This window comes from Panthera leo, chromosome A1, assembly GCF_018350215.1.
Source record: "Panthera leo isolate Ple1 chromosome A1, P.leo_Ple1_pat1.1, whole genome shotgun sequence".
In the NCBI taxonomy this organism is placed as follows: Eukaryota; Metazoa; Chordata; class Mammalia; order Carnivora; family Felidae; genus Panthera; species Panthera leo.
Window position 1 is genome coordinate 4,954,670 of NC_056679.1, and position 22,461 is coordinate 4,977,130.

General features: G+C 37.9%; 1 protein-coding gene across 6 annotated transcripts in view; it reads right to left on the reverse strand.

The window, feature by feature from the left end:
- The window catches only part of MTMR6 (myotubularin related protein 6), a 79,294-nt gene that overhangs the window by 46,687 nt on the left and 10,146 nt on the right, over positions 1-22,461 (reverse strand). For 5 of the 6 annotated variants that reach the window (XM_042933907.1, XM_042933865.1, XM_042933825.1 and 2 more), the window contains exons 2-14: positions 21,346-21,462; positions 17,545-17,707; positions 15,047-15,204; positions 14,391-14,519; positions 11,307-11,441; positions 10,539-10,652; positions 8,991-9,123; positions 7,918-8,027; positions 7,366-7,491; positions 4,010-4,059; positions 3,377-3,577; positions 1,076-1,207; positions 863-989 (exon numbers count right to left, since the gene is read on the reverse strand). In XM_042933907.1, coding sequence (XP_042789841.1) covers positions 863-989; positions 1,076-1,207; positions 3,377-3,577; positions 4,010-4,059; positions 7,366-7,491; positions 7,918-8,027; positions 8,991-9,123; positions 10,539-10,652; positions 11,307-11,441; positions 14,391-14,519; positions 15,047-15,204; positions 17,545-17,707; positions 21,346-21,462 — 1,695 coding nt within the window. The remainder of the gene's footprint in view (positions 1-862; positions 990-1,075; positions 1,208-3,376; positions 3,578-4,009; positions 4,060-7,365; positions 7,492-7,917; positions 8,028-8,990; positions 9,124-10,538; positions 10,653-11,306; positions 11,442-14,390; positions 14,520-15,046; positions 15,205-17,544; positions 17,708-21,345; positions 21,463-22,461) is intronic. The other variant, XM_042933773.1, reaches the window with a different exon arrangement.

A 22,461-nucleotide genomic window follows, 5' to 3' on the forward strand; every position in this document is an offset into this window, starting at 1 on the left:
GTGAAGGGTACATGTGCAATCATGTTGCCTGTTACTTTTATACCTTATTAGAAAATATATTCTTTTGTATTTTTTAATAAATATTAAAAATAATATTTTAAATCATATAAAACAGTCTTATAAATTCTGAATAAAAAGACAGACAGAAGTATAAAAATATGCACAGGAATAATTAACGCTAAATTCCGCCCAAATTATGTGGGGATGGGCTGAGCAGAAGTATACAGGATCTTCAAATATATCCCATTTCATTTCTTTAAAAAAAAAAAAAAGTGCTGAGGTATGATAAATATTAAAATCTCAAAAAGCGTGAAAGATACCCCAATATTTATTACGTTCATATCTCTACTTTTCTGATGACCCCTGAACAACACAGGGGTTGAAGGAACCAAACTTCCCTGCAACCAAAAACCCACATGTAACTTCTGACTCCCCCAAAACATAACTACTAATAGCCTACCATTGACTGGAATCCTTATCAGTAGCATAAACAGTCAACTGATACATTATTTTGTATGTTACAATGTATTATATACTATATTCTCACAATAAAGTAAGCTAGAGAAAAGAAAATGTTATTTAGAAAGGCATAAGGAAGAGAAAGTATATTTACAGTACTGTGCTGTATTTGTAACAAAAAAAATCCACTTATAAGTGGACCTGTGTATTTCAAACCCATGTTGTTCAAGGGTCATCAGATATTGTACATCAGCTGTACAGTATTAGTATTTCAACATTAAAATTCAGGGAAAGCAATTCAAACTTAAGAGGTTTCTACATACCAATTTACACTTCCAACGTAAGGAAATAAACTAACTTAATATTCCAAATGTATTATATTAAGACACTTCAGAATACTTACAGATTCTAAGTCTTTAATATCTTTCTCTAACTGCTTATTTTGCTCATTCATATTCGTAATTATATTAAACACAGACTGTCTAGGATGCAATGTTCGGTCAAATTGGTGGTACATGTTTCTCCAAAACCTTTAGGACAAAACCAAAAAACAACAGCTCAATAAATTGTGTTTGAAAAAAAAACAAGTATAAATACCTCAATGATGCCAACTTACTTAAAATTGAAAGATACTGTATTTGGCTCCAAAACTGTAAATTTTGGAGATTTGGAAGTGTAGAGAGGATTTAAGTACTTCTTCTGGTCATCCAGGAGAAAAGGCCACAGGGAGTAAGTCTTCTCCTTTAACCTTGGTGTAACGAGAAAAACAAAGAGCTTTCTCACAGATGCTAATAATCCTTTTTTATAGATCAGGCAATTCCTTCCCAAGTAGATTGCAGTTTTAATTTTTCCTTCTAGTCACAGTCTAACCTCACCTTGTCTCTGCATTCTGTATTCTCCCTTTCCACTCATAATCATGAAATAAAACCATGTCTCTTTGAACATAACACAGGTCTACCATTTCTCTCACAACCATACACGTTAAGAGATTCCTTTCAACTCCCACAACTTCGTAAACGTGGTCTCTGTGACACCTATCTCAAATCACTATACACATGTATACAGAGGAAGATACTTGTATCACTCTTTGCCTCATTCTTTTAACCCTCCATAGGGGCCGTAGTACAAGTAATTGCGGAGCAGGGACAAATTTAAGTGGGAATGAGTACAATAAAAGGGAATTGGGAAAAATCGAGTCGTTATTCAACAGTAAAAACACACCAATTATATTGCAATTTTAAGAATACGTTAGGTGAAGTAAGTGGATAAAGAGTAGAATGGTTTAGATGGTACGTTTACGAAATAAACATAAAATAGATAGGAGTACAGGGAAAAGGGGAGAGTTTGCTCATTTTTCTATGATCCCTAAGACGGGTAAGTTCTTAGAGAAAGACTAATAGGAAATACATGCTTTTACTACCATCTTCCTTTTTGACAGGATGTTTGGCACTAACTGAGGGCAGTTTTTCCTAAAATAGCTCTGTACTCAGCATCATCTGCTCCAAATTGTGATAAACTGAATTACCACAGCGTGGAGCTCGAGTCTTAATGGTCTTTGATTTGTTCATCTCTGTCATACTTGATTTCAGCTGCAATTCCTTTCACACATCTTTAGAATCTTCCACGTGCTCTCAGTTCTGCTTTTGAGTTGGTTGAGAGTGAGAGTGTGTGGCTGTCTTCAAATTACTATCAGACTTAGCTTCTCTCGTCCTTGGATACGCAAGAATCTATACCTGCTCTTTATTGGCTTGTAAGAAACCTAAACGCAGAAACTCAACCTAAAAAAAATGTAAGAACTTCTCACGGCCTTATCCCACATCTCCTTTGCATCAAAATCTAGCCAGAAACCCCTACTCCCAAAGACTGGTTAGGAAAGAACAGATAGGAGACCCAATTCAGGGACAGACACACTATAGCTAACATATTTTCCCCAAACAATTGTCTGCTTAGAAATGTGAGAACTGTGGCACCAGGTGGCTCGTCAGCTGAGTGTCCAACTCTTAATTTTGGCTCAGGTCATGATCTCACGGTTCGTGGGACAGAGTCCACGTTGGGCTCTGTGATGACAGCAAGGAGCCTGCTTGGGATTCTCTCTCTTTATCTCTCTCTCTCTCTCTGCCCCTCCCGTGAGCAACTGCATGCTCTCTCTTTTTCTCCCTCTAAATAAATAAACTTTCAAAATAATTTTTAAAAAATTATTATTTTTTGTTTATTTTTGAGAAAGAGCGTGAGCGAAAGAGGGGCAGAGAAAGGGAGACACAGAATCCGAAGCAGGCTCCAGGCTCGGAGCTGTCAGCACAGAGCCCGATGTGGGGCTCGAACTCACAAACCATGAGATCATGACCTGAGCTGAAGTCAGATGCTTAACCAACTGAGCCATCCAGGTGCGCCACCCCACCCCCCGCCCCCCAAATAAAATTATTAAAGAAAAAGAAATGCAAGAAATATAAAGCCTCATCTTACCTTAAAACCAACAGTTGTAAAATTCTTTACCAAACCTTAAGCTTAGTGATCAATACTTTGTAGGAAATGAAATAGTGTAAGGCTTTTCTGTTCTAAATATATATTCAGACTAGAAAGGAACATGAAGGGGGTTTCCAGGGTGTTGGCAATACTTCTTGTTCTAGGTGCTGGTTACATGGATGGATGAGTTTTAGATGTGCTGAGCTTCGCACTTAAGCTATATGTACTTTTCCACGTGTATGCCACATTTCAAAACAAATTTTTTAAATGTGTTTTTACTATTAACCTGAGGAGGTGAAGGATCTTCAGAAAGTACTTAGCTTCGGAAATACAGACAATAAAATTCAGTTCTATTACAAACTGTCAAGTTATTTTATTATGTTCAACCATGACCTATGTTAGACCTCAGCTAAGTAGGAAAAAAACCCAGTCCATTTGAAGCAAACCATCTTACTTGAGTTCTTCTCTTTCCTTCTGACAATTTCCAAGGAAGTTTCCAAATTGGCATGAATGAATATGTTCATGGATCTGAAGGAGAAACGCTTCATTGAATTCAAAGGCTTGTGGAAACTGTTCGGTCAAATGCCACACACATTCCAAGAACTGAGTAAACACCGGTGAGACTTCCTTTGGGTCACCATCCAAATGGCCACACCTAACCCCCCAGAAAGTACAAGCTTTTGAAAATGCCTCTGAGAGAAGACAAGTGTTCAGGTATTATTAAATTTAAACACACACACAAACACACGAACCAAAAACTTTGTGATATTGGCATTAAAAAAGTATATATATATTTTTTTTTATTAAAGCAATTTAAACCTGAGTTTTTCAACCACAACTTTAAAGGGTATGTTATCTTCTAAGTACCACAATCCAGACAGAAGGAAGGTAATGAATTGCCATAAAAATTAACAAAGGTATGAGAATTGAAAGAAGTAACAGAAAAAAATTAAATCAGTTTTCATACAAAAAACAGCACTCTCACCTGCTTCTGGACATGTGAGCTCATGAAGAACAGAAATATTCTGGCACTCTAAAATAGCTTTATTAATTTTACAAAATATATAAGTGTAAAAGTATGACTCACCTCTCTGAAAACTTATGTCCAAAAGAGATCCAATCCTTTTCTATTAAAACCTTAATAAGAAAAAGTAAAATGCAATTTACAACTACTTTCAATTTCTTTTGTTTAAAATGGATTAAAAACTATTATTTTAATAACAGCATTTACCCTTTCAACTTATGGTTGCAAACAGAACAAAACAATTTTTTTTTTAAGTTTTTTAATGTTTATTTATTCTGGAGACAGAGAGACAGAGCGTGAGCAGGGAAGAGGCAGAGAAAGAGGGAGACACAGAATCTGAAACAGGCTCCAGGCTCTGAGCTCTCAGCACAGAACCCGATGCGGGGCTTGAATCCATGAACCGCGAGATCATGACCTGAGCCGAAGTGAGACGTTCAACCAACTGAGCCACCCAGGTGCCCCCAAATTTTTGTTTAATTATAGGCAAAATATAGAAAGAACCTGGATTAGGGGTTGGTTTAACAAAGAGTAAAAATGATGCATAAAAGAAACGGTAGTCCTGTGACTTAATCACTTCAGTTGTATCTATTACATTTTAAATGAAAAGTACATGCTATAAAGCACTAGTACATTTACATTTTTATGTGTAATATCTGCATAGTAAAAAAACTAAGAAAATATAAATCAAAATGGTAACAGTGGTTAACTGTGGGTGGTAGACTGGGATATATGTTTTAAACCTTTTGGCTTATTGTACATTACTTATATGGTGCTTACAAAAAAAAAAAAATACACACACACACACACACACACACACACACACACACACACACAGAGGGAGACGGGGAGAGACAGAGAGAGAGAGAGAGAGCAATGAAAAGTTTATATTCAAATTCAAATGTTGATATCAACCTCTCGAATGAACGGTCTTTATCTGTTTTCTCTGTCACAACTCTACTGAAGAGACAGGCTTCTGATTTTTTTCAGTCTAATCTATGTAACGTATCTTCTTAGTATACCACGTAATTTCATTATCTAATCACCAAGTACATTTTCAGTATTAAAACTGCCACATTTAGCTTCTCTGATTTTGTTTTAAGTCTCTCCAGAAGGCCATGTAATGTGATGGGGAAAGATGCAGTTTCTGGAGCCATGTTGCATGGGTTCAAATCCTAGCTTTGCCACTTCCACGCTTGTGTGACCTCAGGCAAACGGTCTTCAGGCTGGAGCCCCAAATTTTACTGCAGGCCCTCTGCCTTTCCTCTCCACACCCACATCTAAAACTTCACTCAGTGTCTTTCTCACGAAACTTAGTCATCTGTTTCTCTCAGTAGAAAGAGCAAGACAGCAGCACCATCCATCCTGGCAACTGAGTCCAGATCTGGGAAATCATGCTGGACGGGTCCTCCTCTCTTCTACTGCACATTTAACCCAGGAGCAATTCTTACGACTCTACTTTCTCAATATTCCTGGAGGTTGAACCCCACCCTCTTGTATCTGTGTGGGACTGCCCTACTCCTGGCTGTCTTTTCTCTTCTGAGTTAGCTTACCAGTTTCTACACTGGTCTCCTGCCCTCCATCATCCACTCCCCTCCACCTGGAAGACACCAAGCCACCTTTTTACAAAGATCTAAGCAAGTTACTGTTCCCTCTATTTAAAGCCCGTTAATGGCTCTCACTACCCAAAGAAGGTGAAGGTCAAATTTCAGTCTTCTCTTCCTGAGGCTTTCATCTCACTATATTCTTCTGCACCCAAGTAGCCCACTCTGACACCCTGAGCCCCAGTCATCACGCATACCTGCAGTCAGCTAACGGATCTATGCTTTGGTTCTCATTGCTCCTTTTGCCTGGGAAGCTCTCACTCTGTCCCAGGGCATTTATCACATGACTTCATTTGAATGTCTAGCAAACAATTAAAGCCAGACATGGCACAGAAAATATTCCTCACCTTACACTCTCAAGGTAAGCTGCACATAATTTTATCAGGAGCACTTCCATTCAGCCTATCCCAGATTCGGTATGTTAGTGCCACCAAATAATGGTGCTGAAAGGGATCTGGTGATGGTGAACTTCCCTCTGTCTTAAAGATGGCACTACGTTTAATAATTCTAACTAATGACAACTTTCTACCTTCGCTTCATTTACTTTACTTGCCATGAGTTAAGATGCAAATTTTGAAAATCTAATCACGTTAAAAGACAAAAAACAGGAGCCAGGGCTTTAGCTTCACAGAGCAGAAAACCTAGAGGCGCCTGGGGGGCTCAGTCGGTTAAGCATCCAACTTCAGCTCAGGTCATGAGCTCGTGGTTTGTGGGTTCGAGCCCCGCATCAGGCTCTGTGCTGACAGTGCAGAGCCTGGAGCCTGCTTTGGATTCTGTGTCTCCTTCTCTCTGCCTCTCCCCTGCTGGTGCTCTGTCTCTCCCAGTCTCTCAAAAATAAGTAAACATAAAGAAATAAAAATAAAAAAAAATAACAAAGAAAATCTATTCAACTAGAAATTTAATCTTCAGATATAAAACATGCTTCCTAACGTGTAATTACAATTAACAAATAAAGGAGTTTTAAACAGAAAGTTTCCTCTAGAATATAATTTTTTTAATGTTTTCATTATTTATTTTTGAGACAGAGAGAGAGGAAGAGAGAGTGCAAGCAGGGGAGGGGCAGAGAAAAAGGGAGACACAGAATCTGAAGCAGGCTTCAGGCTCTGAGCTGTCACGATAGAGCCCAACGTGGGGCTCAAACCCACGAACTGCGAGATCTTGACCTGAGCCGAAGTCGGATGCTCAACCGACTGAGCCACCCAGGCACACCTAAAAAATAATTTTTAAGTACTCTTATTTGTGCCTTTACTATATCACTCATATTAGTTAGATAAAAATGAGGGAGAAAATACTGAATATTTCTACTATAACATTTTAGGAAACAACTATTAAATTTAAAAGTTGTTGGGTCACCGGGTGGCTCAGTCGGTTGAGTGTCCGACTTCAGCTCAGGTCATGATCTTGTGGTTCCTGAGTTCAAGCTCTGCATTGGGCTTGCTGCTGTCAGCCTGTCAGCACAGAGCCTGCATCAAATCCTTTGTTCCCTCCCTTCTCAAGCTTGCTCCCTCTCTACAAATTAAAATTAATTAATTAATTTGAAACTCGTTTTCAAAGAGGTGGCACAAATTGAAATCAGTCTGATTCAAGGTTTTTGAAACTCAGCACTATATATATTTTAAGCCAGAAAATTCTTTGCCGCAGGTGCTGTCCTATGTGGTATAGAGTATGAGCAGCATCCTGGCCCTCTACCAGCTAAATGTTAGTTAAATCCTTTTCTCTGTAACAATCAAAGCTGTCTCCTAACATGGCCAAATGTCTCCCGGGAGGACAAAATCGCTCCTATTTGAGAATCACTGGTCCAGCCAAATCACTCCTTACCATGAATCCTTTGATTGTCCTGTAGTAGGAATCCAGTAAGAGAGAGCCAAGGGAACAGACCTGGGACGTCCTATCCCAACCATCAGAACAATGTACCAACACACTTGCGCTTTCAACCGTTATTGCCTGGAAAGAAAGGTCACATACTTAGATTACAGCAGAATACATTTTAGTGACATCAATTAAGTTCTATTTAAAAACGACACTAGCAAGTATTGCATTTCACAGAAGAGCAAGGATTGCAATGGTAATGTCACGGCATAATTTCCAAAAAGAAAAAAAAAAAAAGGCAAAACACAATAAAAACCCAAAGCATACCGACAAAAACCAAAACCAAAACCGCTGTGTCAAAGTATCTGGGGATTTCTTTTTAAGTCCCTACATGAAGTGCCACGTGATCTTTTAAAGCTCAAATGAAAGGAAGCCTCATTAAGCAGGTAACACGTAATAAAACTTATCTGACTGGAAAAGATACCAGGTCCCAACAGAATAAATGTATTCCTTCCCAACCAGTATAAACCCCCAAACCAAATATGAGAAAAGAAGAGTTACTTTGGCTAAGAAGATTGCTGCATCCATAACAGCTTTGATATGGCGAAGCCATCCTGAGCTCTCCAAACCAGAGTAGAAATCACTGACAGAAAGCCCTTTGGTACCATTAACTAGAAAAGAAGGAAAAAATTTTCAATTAGAATGAGGCTACAGTCTCCACTTTTCCTCCTCAAGCTCTCTCTGAGTTAAATGAAAAAAAGAAGAGGACAAAATAAAAAGGACTCTATAAATGAAAAGATGCCAGGAGAAGCTCAATAATGGATTTTGGGGGTATGTTTTTCTGTCATTCTTCATGCTTAAGTAAAGCTCCAATCTCCTCTCAAAAAAACTTAAGTACAAAGTGTTTAATTAAAAAGTCTGATTTTTTTTTTCATTAAAGAATTTTAAGTTTATTTTTGAGAGTGAGCGAGCGAGCGAGCGAGCACGAGTCAGGGAGGGGCAGGAAAAGAGGGAGAGAGAGAATCCCAAACAGGCTATCTACGCACTGCCAGTGCAGACCAGTGCGGGGCTTGAACTCACGAACCATGAGATCATGACCTGGAGTCGAAATCCAGAGTTGGACATTTTACCAACTGAGCCATCCCAGTGCCCCTGATATTTTAATTTTTAAAATTCCACACCATGACTGGAAAGACACCTTAGTACTTAAATAGAGCATTACTATCATCAGTTAATCAATCTAACAATAGCAATTTCTGTAACACCATTAGAACTTTGCTGTCCAATACAGGAGCCACTATCTACCTGAATATGGCTATTGACATATGTTTAGTCCAAACTGAGATGCACTGTAAGAGTGTAAAATACACACTAGTCAATTTCTAAGACTTTAAAAAAAAACAAAAACACCTAAAATGTGTCATTACTAATTTTTATACTGATTACACGTTAACACAATGTTTTTAATATATTAGGTTAAATAAGTACATTGTTAAAATTAATTTCAACTTTTTTTTTTACTTTTTTGAATGTATAGGAAATTTTTAAATTACCTTAATTTTAAATTTTATAATTGGACTAGCATTATATTTCTATTAGACAAAGTTGCCTCCAAGGCAAGCAATAATTCATACCTTCCAATAACTTCTGAAGGCTGGACCGCATGACATGAATATTTTCAATTCCAACAAACTGAAATCTAATATTAGAATAGTTGTCTTCATTTTCATAACCTTTTCCAGCTGCTCTGTTGGCCATTGCATTCAGCTAAAATTTAAAATTTTAGAAATTGAGAGATAAATTGCTTTTATCTTTTAATTTAGTTCACCAAAACATCATGAAAGCACTAAATGAACCATATTTTACCACAGAGTTTAAAGAACACTTTAAAACTGAATATGCTACCATTTTTTAATGAATAAAAGTGTCACATATGTTATTAACAGTAAAAAGGGCCACTAACAACACGATTGCTATATAATGGAAAGTTCAGACAAGAAGTTCCCCACAAATAATTTATGAAACTAATTCACTTATGTTTGTAGTCGGTTTTCCATACGTTTGCAGTATTTCAAAATTTAGAAGAAGAAAGAAATATCTCTTATCTGAATCCTAAATGATTCAGAGATGAGCAGAGCTGGGAAGTTTTTCTGTTGCAGAATGAATGAGACCCACTTCAGAGCAAGCCTGTGGAGCCCTTGACCATCGGAGAGCCACAGGGACCCTGAAGAATCAGATCTGAAATGCACGTCAGGTTATTCGAGGTCCTCCACGTTAGAGATTACTGGAGGCCCACATGGTACATACCATGGCACGTAATCCACGAGCCTGATACATCTCCAAGAACTGGGCCAAACTAAGGAGAAAAACAGACTGCCAGTAGGCCCAATGTCTTTGGTCACTAGATCAAATGTAGAAGCTCATTTAAGATTTGGCATGTTTTCATTCTTCCAGACTAGGATTTCATATTACACATTATTACTGTTTACTAAGTATTGTTATCAACTTGGATGAAACAAAACCTAAATTGAAAGAAAAAGTAGCTTTTCATCCAGTGGATGGGGGCCCAGTTTGGTAACGAGAACAGTTCAATTCTAACTGCTGGCTCACTGGTGATTCCGCACCTAAGGTGAAAGTTAGATAGTAAAACGCTTCCACATTATTACTACTTAAATTTGAGTTCATCAGGTGAGAGTCAGAGATTAAAATGCTTCCACATCACTACTCAAGTTTAACTAGTATAACAAAACAAAGAGAGAGGCCTGTTTTCTGTGTGGAAGTCAATTATACAAATGAGAGGTATAAGGTCCTGAGAAACAGATTGCCCTCAGGCCTCATATTCAGAAAGTCTTGTGTTACAACAATCGTTTATATCTAATATCATCTAAAAGTAGTTCTGACCTATGAACCCACCTAGATGAAACAAGGAAGTAAAATAAAATTTGTCTTACGATATCACCAACATTCCAGACTTCTAAGAACGTCTTTTCTTGTTAAGATAAAAGATCAAATTATCAATTTCTAATTTTTAATATTTCTTAATTTACTCAAATTAATCTTCATATTAATCTTCTGTTTCTTCCATTATCTTTTGTGAGAATGCACAATGATGAGAATAACTTCTAGAACAACTACCGTTCCTTTCAACAAAACTGCCTAAAATCGTGTTCTATATCGCTCACTCGCTTTTTCTCATCGCTTTCTCTTATTTTCTCATCATTCCAGATTTTTGAAGAAATCCTCACTATAATTCTGCCAATGTCCTTTTGTGTAGCCCACCAGCTCTGCATGCGATGCTATAATAAAAATTAAAAGTGATGTTAGCTATTACCATTGAGGATTTTAATTACTTTAGTTTCAGGATCCAATATGCATTAGTTGTTTAACTGTGTTTATAAAAAGGAAAAGGGATTCTGACATTTGGCCCAATGATAAAAATTTAACCTAACATTATAGATGCCTAACAGAACAACCGTTTCCTGTTTACTATTTATAATTCTCTAGTTCAATGTTTCTTAAGTTGAACTCACTATTTTCCTTATTTTCTTGAATATTTCAATTAAGGCCCATTATTTTAACAAAAAGTATTTTGACAATTAAAAATTCTACCAAAAAAATTTAGTAAGATTTTCTAATTTTTCACAACACACATACTATTTAATATTTCTTCACAATAACATAAGACTTACACATCATCAAGAGCTCTCAATATAAAGTTCAGCTTTTCTAAATTTACGTATAAATCAGAAGACATAAGAAATCACACATCTGGGAAACAAGTCTCCTAACCTGGCATCCTTTTAAAGGCTGCTTTCCTCAGTATCATTAGCCTCAGTTACTTTAAAACTAGGATTCAGATAGGTCGATTATGGGCAATTAGATCAAATCTCACTAATTAAAGTAACAAAGATAATGAAACAAACAGACTGTACTGTATTCAAGACACGTACTTTGGGCCTGGTATCCATTACATACATATAGCGATTGACTGGGTTGGCTTTACTAATGGCTTGAAGCAAATGTTCATCCTCCAGGCACCTGGCACTGAATCCTGATAGTGGCTGACTACATCGACAAATGGCAGCCTAATTTTAAAAGGACAGAAAACAGATTATTCAGAGATGTCTAAAACATGTCTAAAAAATGCTTAAAAGAAAAACAAAAGTTAAAATCAAACATGTAATCTGTTTAAAAGATGGCAAGACAATTAGAAGATGTTAACTCTAAAATACTATTAGAATTAAACGTTTTAATATCTTGGTGTTATGTAAATTTTCCCAATATTTTCTTCTAGTAAGAAACTGAAATGCTTCCTTGCCTAGTTTGATGAAAAATTCCTAAATTCTAAGAAGCAACACTTGGTCAATTCTCTATCATGTAACCTACTAAGATACTTGCATTCTATGCTCTAGATTATAAAATACTTTGAACTCAAGTTCAAGTAGGAGATTAGTCAATAAAGGTAGAACAAAATTTTTAAAAATAGCAACATTTGAGCTTTTACTTTCCCAAAGCTTTTGGATCTCTACTGAGAAATCAGATCTTAATATACAATGAGACATAAAGTAAGAAAAATGAGTTTCAGTTTAAATTTGAGTTAAAACATAGTCAATCTAGGAGGGCAAACATATCTGTAAGAAGTAGCGAATGTTGGATTAGACATTTTAAAGTCTTAAAGAAAGATTGAAAGATTTAGACCCATATACTTTTTCTCCAATCTCATCCATACCAACTCCAACTTAACCCGACCCAACATTCCAACCACAGTGTTTAACATGAAGGAAAAAGAGTAACATAAATTCACACATTCACGTATTTTAAATTCATACATAAAACCATGAGAATCTAATAAAATAGAAGAAAATGAGGACTGCTTTACAACATTTTTTTCAGACATACTTTCTGATTTGTTAAATTGGGCACTGAATATCTATTTTCAGCCAAGCTTTCCAATAAATACTGTATACAAGTGTGGGTGTGTCAAATAGAGGCCATACCCAGTCATAACTCCCTACGACTTTGTTATGAAGAGTAGATTGAGAATTTCTGTTTAAAGTTTTACCTTTTACCTCTGGCTCCCTTCTAAAATTGAACTAAAATTCTAATAAAGACATCTAAAATGTATAAAATCAAAAAATCAAAGAGAATGGAAAAGAGAAAAGTACAGTAGAAATATTAATAAAATTTCAGTAAATGAAAGCAAATTGATAAGTAATAACCAATTTACTGGAACAAAGAAAGCTGCCAAGTTGTTATAAGTCCACAAGAACCAAGTATTCTGAGCAGCAAAATTTACCTCTGATTTACCTCTGAAAGCTTGACCCAGAGTATAACTGAAAATAGAACTGGCTGAATATCTGTATGGGGACTAGTTAAGGCTCCCACATCTTCCCTCGCCCTGAAGACAAAGTTTATCCTATGAAAAGGATTAACCCCAAGACTCTGGACAATAGGCACAGCTGTGGGTGTAACCCTCAAAAAACAGGAGGATGGGGCGGTTGGGGGGGGGGGGGGCACCTGGGTGGCTCAGTCAGTTGAGCATCCGACTTCAGCTCAGGACCTGATCTCATAGCTCGTGAGTTCAAGCCCCACGTCGGGCTCTGTGCAGACGGCTCAGAGCCTGGAGCCAGCTTTGGATTCTGTGTCTCCCTCTCTCTCTGCCCCTCCCCTGCTCACACTCTGTCTCTCTCTCTCAAAAATAAACAAACATTAAAAAATAATTACAAAAAAACCCCAGAAAGAATCCAAAGATAGAGATCACACATGCACACAAACTTCTGAACAGCTTTGTAGTACCCCACTTTTAAATATGAGAGGGCAGCTAAGAATCAGGTATTCTGAAAGGCATGAAAAACAAACAAAAAAATAAACAGAAAAAAGGAACTCTGAGCCACAGACAACTAATGTGGGAAGCAAAATAATATCTTCAGAGAACCCAGTCATCACGGCCAAGAAAAGTGTCTAAAAAGTTCAGGAAATACAAAAGAGTTCTTAGATTTAAATATAGTATAGCAAAAATAAAGAAGTGGACTAGAAACGAAGTCGAGGAAATGTAAAAAATAGAGATGGAAAATAGGAGAGAAAATGAAGAAAAACGGAAGTTTACAGAAGCCCATTAGCCCATTTGCCAACACACACACACACACACACACACACACGTACAAAGGAAAGTAAAAGAAGACAGGAAGTTACTAAAGAAATGGAGAAGTAATTTCCCCAAAGCGAGTTCCCAAAGAGAATTTTTAAAAACACGCCAAAGCACCTCACTGTGAAATTTCAGAACACTAGGGGGAAAAGCAGATTCTAAAAGCTTCCTGAGGAGAAACAATCAGGTCACAAAGGACTGGGAGTCAGAAGTGGCACGGGACTCCCCAACTTACTAGCTGTTAGATCTAGGAAAAGTGGTTTACTCTGCTAGTCTCCCCATCTGAAAGTTACAGGTAGTTAGTAGAGGCTAACTTATCAGATTGTCGTGGGGATTTCATGCATATGAAGCATCTAACACATAGTACCTCGGGGCCTACTATTACAAGCTACAAAGAAAACTCTGCGGTAATGGGCAATCCCTATTACAGCATCTCAGTACAAAGATGCCTCCTCCCCCTCTTCATATTGCAGAATCCTTCTGTTTGAAGAGCTTTCTACAAAAACTGAGAGCCTGAAATACCCTTGGTTTTCTTCTTTTCTTAGCTGGCTTCTCAAGACTGTGGTTTCCCCCAATACACGCAGGATGAAAAGAGAACCACAGGAAAGAAGAACCTATCTGTGCCTTAATCCTAGTACTTTCAGGTCCCTATGAGAAGGAAGGAAAGACTGAAGGAGGGTGGGAGAGGAAAGAAACATGACAAGTAGGAAAGGTTCTGTATTTCAGGCTACTTTTGTCTTTCAAAAACGTAACCCAGAGTTCCCTATCAGCAACGTTATAATAATGATCTCTTGATGTAAAAGCAAGTGCTCTTTAGGGTGCTTAAACCTGAAGAGGGGTTACACGTCGTTTGTAAATTAACAAAAGAAAAAAGAAAACCTTTTCTTACCTCTTTATGTTCATGATAGTAGGAAAGAACTGGGAATCTTCCCTTGCTCCGGAACTTGGAACTACCAACAATTATTGGTTTACTTGCTATTCGGGGAACATAAAGTTCTCTGGGGTAAGTTTCACAAATCTGTAAAAAAACAAGTGAAACATAACCATTCTTCTCACCATTCAAAAACCATGAGGTTGAAAACCACCTTCAAAAAACTTTCAAACTTATTAAATGCAAGTGCGGTACACATACGGACAGACAACTTGCCGCTGGGACACTCTCGGGCTCTGGGACTAACATTTTCTGAATTTCTCCCAAAAGGTTGCTACGTCGAAGTAAATCAGAGAAAGACAAATACCGCATGATTTCACTCGTACATCGAATTTAGCAACGAAACAAATGAGCAAAGGGGAAAAAAGAGAGACAGTGAGAGACAAGCCAGGAAACAGACTCTTTACGGAGAACAAACTGATGGTTACCGGAGGGGAAGGGGGGGGGGGAAGGGTTACACAGGTGATGGGGGTTAAGGACGGCACTTGTGAGGAGCCCCCGGTGTTGTAAAGAAGTGTTGAGTCACTGTGTTGTACACCTGAAACTAATATTACACTGTATGTTAACTACCTGGGATTTAAATAAAAACTTAAAAAAAAAGGTCGCTAAGTTACCTTGTATTCTCGGTTGGCATCAGACAGCTGCCAGTTTGAATTTGGCACTCCCATCCTCTTATATTCCTCGGCAAGGTCAATGAGCTGCCAGCCTCGGAGTCGCTCCGAATCGTTTTGTTTGGGATTGTAAGAGAATGCATAGAGATCTTCATATTTTGCTGTAGTATACAAAACACATAAATGTTAAGCTGCTACTATTATAGGATTTATAGTTAAAATTCTACAAATAACAGTTTTTCAGTTGTTGTTTTTTTTTAACGTTTATTTATTTTTGAGAGAGAGAAAGACAGAGTGTGAGCCGGGGAGGGGCAGAGAGAGAGGAAGACACAGAATCCAAAGCAAGCTCCGGGCTCTGAGCTGTCGGCACAGAGCCCGACGCGGGGCTGGAACCCACGAACTGTGAGATCACGACCTGAGCCGAAGTCGGACGCTTAACCGACGGAGCCACCCAGGCACCCCAACAGTTTTTCAGTTTTATCCCTTCATTTTCCCTTTAAAATTTTCAGAGATAACTAATACCTGAACATATTTGAACTGAATATTTTCTCAGTCTGTTAATTCACATGATTATATCTAAAGGGATATCAATCTGAGATTCAATTTATATCATCAGCAAAAGCTAATAAATAATATTTTTATATTATCATACCCTAGTGTAATACTTCTTTTTAAAAGTAAACTTCTAATGACGTACACACTTCTCACCCACCACTCTTCCCAAACGAGATGTGAAATGAAAACACTAATGCTACGTTCCTATACATTCCTATTCCACGCTACATTCCACGTACATTCCTATAGGACAGTGTCGACCAAAAGCCGCAATGGTTGTACAGAGCTCCGGACAGCACTTGTTCCTGAACAGCGTTGAGCCCCTAAAGTGACAGAACCATCTTTACTGTAAGATTTGGCGTAACCTGGGACACTGGGATAAATGCTACAGGCTTTATGTGTTAGCAGAGAAGGGCGTACATACACCTGCTCCTAGGTCACTACGGTCCGGGTGTTCAACAAAAAAGTACATTTAGTAACCAGTGTGCTTTGTCTCCCTGGAAAGGTCTATGTAATTCAAGTCAATGTTGAGGGAAGGAAGCCTCCAGATCCTGAAGGCATAAGTAGTAATAGGATTCTTCTTTTGGGCCTACATGCCTCTCACTCCTACCTCTACTAAAGTTGGATTCACCCTCCCTTTCTCCTTTGGTGATCTCCCTTATGTTCCACTCTGGGCGATTAAATATATTAGTCCCGCTGCTACCAAAGGAGCCCGACCTTCCTTAACTTCTCATTTAGCAACCAATTTCCAAGTCATTGGGATACCTTATTTGTGGGATACCCACTTGAAAAAAAAAAAAAAAAAAGAAAGCTGTTCTGTTGGCTACCAACAAACTTTAAAAACGTTAACATGAATCTATGCTTTTTAAAATCTGTACTCTAAGTGCTTCATTTTTTCTTTACTCTTACCCCTTCTTTGGAAACCATTCTTACAAGTCAGATCAGAAGTAGCTAATTATTTCTAAGCCAAATTTTTTGGAATAGAATGCATAAGAACTTGACTTAAGAGTTAAAGTATCTACCCAAAGGATACAAAAATACAGATCTGAAGGGGTACATGCACCCCAATGTTTACAGCAGCATTATCAACAATAGCCAAACTATGGAGAGAGCCCAAACGTCCATCGACTGACGAATGGATAAAGAAAATGTGGTGTGTGTGTGTATATATATATATATATATACACACACATATATATATATATATATACACACACACACAATGTAATATTACTCAACCATCAAAAAGAATGAAATCTTACCATTCGCAACAAGGTGGATGGAGCTAGAATGTATTATACTAAGCAAAATAAGTCATTCAGAGAACGACAAATATCATATAATTTCACCTATATGTGGAATTTAAGAAACAAAACTGATGAACATATGGGAAGGGGGGGAGAGAAGAGAGAGAAACAAACTACAAGAGATTTTTTTTTTTTTTTTTTTAATGTTTTTATTTATTTTTGAGACAGAGAGAGACAGAGCATGAGCAGGGGAGGGGCAGAGAGAGGGGGAAACACAGAATCTGAAGCAGGCCCCAGGCTCTGAGCTGTCAGCACAGAGCCTGACGCGGGGCTCGAACTCACGGAGTGTGAGATCATGACCCGAGCTGAAGTCGGACGCTCAACCGACTGAGCCACCCAGGCGCCCCATACAAGAGATTCTTAATGACAGAGAACAAACTGAGGGTTGATGGAGGGAGGTGGATGGGAGATGAGCTAGGTGGGTGATGGGCACTAAGGAGGGCACTTGTTGTGATGAGCACTGGTAGTATGTAAGTGATGTGTCAAAGAATTGTACTCCTGAAACCAATATTTCACTGTATGTTAACTAACAGAATTGAAATTAAAACACACACACACAAGAGTAACTTAAAGTATAAAGTAACAATGAGATTTAATCCATCACAAAATTAAGTAAGCTTTGGTCTCTCATAACAGTACCTTGTTTTGACAGTTGTAGCAGGGAATTGTAAATATCATGGCAATCTCTTTCTCTGGGAACAATGAAATGCACAATCCTGAAGTTCTTGCACTGAATCACAAGTGGGCATCCAGAAGTAGTCAAAGCTAGTTTCTCCACTAAGGCAATATGGTGATGCAATATCTACAGCATGAAAAAAACATTTGATCAGCGTCGTAAAAAAGTCAACATCGTATTCTCTTCCAGAGCGCATACGTGTTAGAAATGCCCTCTTCAACCAAAGTCCTCAGACTTCGTGACTGAATGCCTGAGCCAGAACTATGCTCTGATACTTCTCCATCGCTCCGCACATTCAATACATCATCAGACCCCAACAACCGCGTCCCCTACATCTCTCTGGAACCTACTTCTCTCGGTGTCCACTGTCACTCCTCTAGCTGCAGTGCTCCCATTGTTTCTCACCTGAGTAACTGTAAGTCACCGCCTACATGCTCTCTCCCTACCTACTCTTACCTTCCTCTAATCCATCTTCTACAGGGCAGGTGATGACTATTAAAAAATGATTTAGAAAACAGCAATCTGGTCATGTCATTTCCCAGACTCTGGGTTCTAGACTCATTTCCAGCCCCTCCCCGCATCGACTTCGAGTGACAAGGGCCCTTTCTGCATCAACCTCCTTCACACACACTCAGTTGTTCTTACTAACTGGCAAACTGTAGGTCTGCCTCTTCACCTAGGAACTTCTAGTATTATTTCTGGCCTTTGCTTAAACCTCACCACCAAGAAAAACAGCCTGACAACCCCCATGGCCTTTCCCATGGGAAAAGTTAGGTCCTCTCCATTTTCTTATCCCTGATCAGCCTATACTTTTCCATCACGGCACTCAGAACACGAGTAATTCCTTGTATACAGTGAATGTCTATTTCTCCAGCTAGATGTTGGGAACTTCATACAGACCAATACCACAGCTAAGTTGAGCAACATTCTATCTCTAGCACCTAACACAGTATCTGGAGCATTGTAGTGACCCTGCTCAATTAGAAAAAGAAAGTCTCAACTGTTATATCTTATACATCCAAACTTAAAATCTGACCAAACCAGCAATACAGGTGTCACTGCTTACACCTCCCTTACAATGTTTCCTGACTGAATGAATAGAAAGTTCTACTACAAACTCAATACTTGATGGCATTTTAAAGATATAATTATCACTCATATGAGTTCTAATATTCTGTTTGCTACTAAAAAAAGTTTTCTTTTTCTCAATACCATTCCTATTAATTTAAAGCATTTTTTAAAATGTTTACTTAAGAGAGCAAGCAGGGTAGGGGCAGAGAGAGAAGAGACAGAGAATCCCAAGCAGGCTCTGCACTCGGTGAAAAGCCCAACACAGGGCTCAAACTCATGAACCGTGAGATGATGACCTAAGCCAAAATCAAGAGACCGACAGTTAACCAACTTAGCCACCCAGGCACCCCTACTTTAAAATATTTACAGAAAAGTTTTCGGGAAAATAAAAGATCTCAAGAGTTATAGCAGATTCCTGAATGATAAAACTCAATCATGACAAGAAATAAATTCATCCCAAATTAATCTAAAACTTTAATGTAAGTTCCAATAAATAATTCCAAATGGCTTTTTGCCTTTTTCTGTGGGAGGGTAAGAGATGGCTGATTATTTATATACCATACATATGTATTATATAATTATAAAATTACATGCTGGTATTATTATTAATCACTAATTATATATTTTTTCTAAAGTTCACATGCAAGATTAAATCTATAATATAATCAAGAAAAGCTTAAAAAAGACTAATGAGGAAAGAATTTGCTCTACAGACATTAAAAGTATACATCACACAAATATTTAACACACACTACACATGTACAGCTCACACTTGTGGCTAACATTTAGCACTGTTAACATTGATATTAGCAGGCCTGTGCCAAGTTACTCAAAATGGTCTAATACTAACATCTAAATAGAGAACAAGAGACAACAGCTACTGTAATAATGTCACTATCGCGATTCTAATTACGACCCAAAATTATTTGCAAGAAAATGCTGCAGAGACCGGCTCTGTCACTAACTAGTGACATGACCTTGAAAGAAAAATCATCTGTAAAATGAGAAAAAAGATAAAAAGTTGGTAAGTCTCTAGATCTAAAATGTTCATTTCTGTGGATCTACTATACGAAATAGATTTCATTCAGGAGAGACATATGGGAATATACTGATAAGAAGGCATTTTAAAGACAATAATAGGAGAGAACAACACCGATATTTTTTCACTGCCCCGAAACTATGTTCTCAACATCCGCAAGAAGAGGTTGAGGGGAAACTTGCACATGTATCGCGAGGAGATGGGTAACATACTGAGAAGGTATTAGGACAGACGGACAAAGGAGGCGTAGATAGAGTGGGTGGTAGCATGACTAAGGATTTTACAAGGCCCTCCTGGCAGCTCCCGGGCCAACACCGCATGGGGAGGAGGTCCAGTGCCTCTTGGGAACACAACTTCTCCGAGATCAACATCTCAGGGAAGTATCTTGACTTACTGCAATCACGTATCAACTGGATGGCCTTCCTGGGAAAATCAAGAGTACAATCAAAGAGAGACTGTATTAAAAAGCTAGAGTCAATCAAGGAATGTGTTACCGGTACAGTGGAAGCAATATATCAAAAGAACAGGACAGGGAGCTTAAAAGCAGGCCCTCCCTTTATCTATCACAGTTGATAGTACACATTAATGCAATGAAACTGTCAGTAAATGGTGCCAGTATCCATATGAAAAGAACATGAAAATGAATCCCTAAGTCATATCATCCACCAAAATATTTCCCAGATATATTAACAACTTATACTTGAAACACAAAATGTAAGTTTTTGGAAAAAAAAAAAATAGGAGACTCTTTATGACTTTAAGAATCCCTTAAGTCACAAGACAGCACAAACCATAAAAGAAACAATGGAAATCTAATACATTAAAATTTCAAACTTTAGTTGCAAGACGTATACACATACAAGACAAGCCACACACTGGGAGAAGTTATCTACGACACATACACCTGACAAAACATTAAAAACCAAAATTCTTATAAAGCCAGTAAAAGGATAAACAGCCCAACAGAAAAAGAAAAGGAAACCTAAAGGCCAAAATATCTGAAAGGACAACTTTCTCATCATCAGTAAATTAAAATCACAATTGCACATCCACCAGAGAGGCAAACATTGTAAAGCTGACAATGTCAATGTTGCTGATGATGGTGGACCATGAGTCACACTCTACTGAGAATATTCTGAAACAACTATTTTGGAGAGGTGCCACACTTGGTGAAGGAAAATATGCACTTATCTTAGACCCAGTAAGTTTACTCTCAGCCAGATACCTCTGAGACACTGGCACATATACAGGAAGAAATATATATAAAATATCCATTACTGTACTGTTTGATCTATAATCAATCCACTTAAAAAACACTGTAATTGCAATTTGGTATAAAAATACCACGGAATATGCCATTTGATCTATTAAACATGGGCATGTATTATTTACATTTTTAAAAATTAAAAGGAACAAGTATTTTATAATTATTTATGCAGATAAAAAGAGTCTTGCTATATTCTATAAAAAATTTCCACATTCCACGTGGTATCTTTGTTTTATTAGGAGGGAGGGTAGAGAATAGGTTGTTGAATTTTATTGAAAGTAGGTAACCAAGGATTAAATTATTTGTACATGACCAAAATAAAACACAGCTATAGGCCAAGTCCATTATTATAAATATGGTAAGCAGCACAGCAGATGTCCTTCTTACCCAGGTTTCTTTCTGATGAGAGTCTATAAATAATAGATGTGTGGCTGTAAGATAGAGTGTTCCTGTTAGAGACTTGTTGCTGGTACTGAATCGGTCAAGTAATTTCACTTGCTCAACCTAAAAAAAAAAAAAAAAAAAAAAAAAGATGTTATCTCTCATTTCACAAGTAACACAAATTCTTTGTTATCCCAGGATTTAAATGATCAGCTCCAATTTTTTTTCCTCCTTCTGTTCAAACACACGAGTTTATTTAATGTTGAACATTAAATTTCACCTATCTCGGGGAATAGGTACACCATCAGTAACCTGGGTACTTTTTAGAGTTAAAATTATAACCGATACAGGAACTCCGTAAAAAAATATTAACACAGATACTAAGTGGAACAGAAAGGAAGCATGTGGTATAAACAGAAACAGTTTTCATACCCAAGAGTCCATAAATTTTAGGTTGGCAAATTAAGTAATAAATACAAAAGGTCATTTACCTAGGGTCATGGAGGTAAACTACCAGAAAAATTAAATCAGAAAAGTTAAAATGGTTGCAAACTCCAACTGAATTGCTCTATTCTCTTCACCACTCCACCCAAGCCCGTGTTTTGTAGCCACCCCTGTGCTTTTCCTCATACCGTTCTCCCTTTCTAAGACAGTCTCGTCTGCTTAGCTAAGTGCTAAGCACTCTTCAAGGCTCACTGATGCCCAGTCTCTTAACCCGAGTCCTTCTCAGAAAATTGATTAATGTCTCAGCTTTGTAGTTCCTCCCGGCTCTGAACGCCCCGTCATGGATTATGTCACACGCTGCTTCCGGGCTGTCTAGTGGATGAGGCAGTGAGGTACCTAGGAGTTCTTTATTAATAGTAAACACCCACGCATGCGCACGCGCACACGCTGGGTTGCCATTGGGGAATGGGGTTAGAGTTGGCGGGAATGTGCAGGATGCTACTGTTGTGAAAACACAGTATTTATGGCTGTGCATGCTCATGGGGACGGGAAAAAAGTAAAACAACCATAACCAACTTAAAATTTTGATCGGCAGCTATAAGAGTAGGCTGTGGATAATTCTTTAACTTGTGTGTCTTCAAAACCGGATTACTAACAGTTATCTCATTAATTCTATAC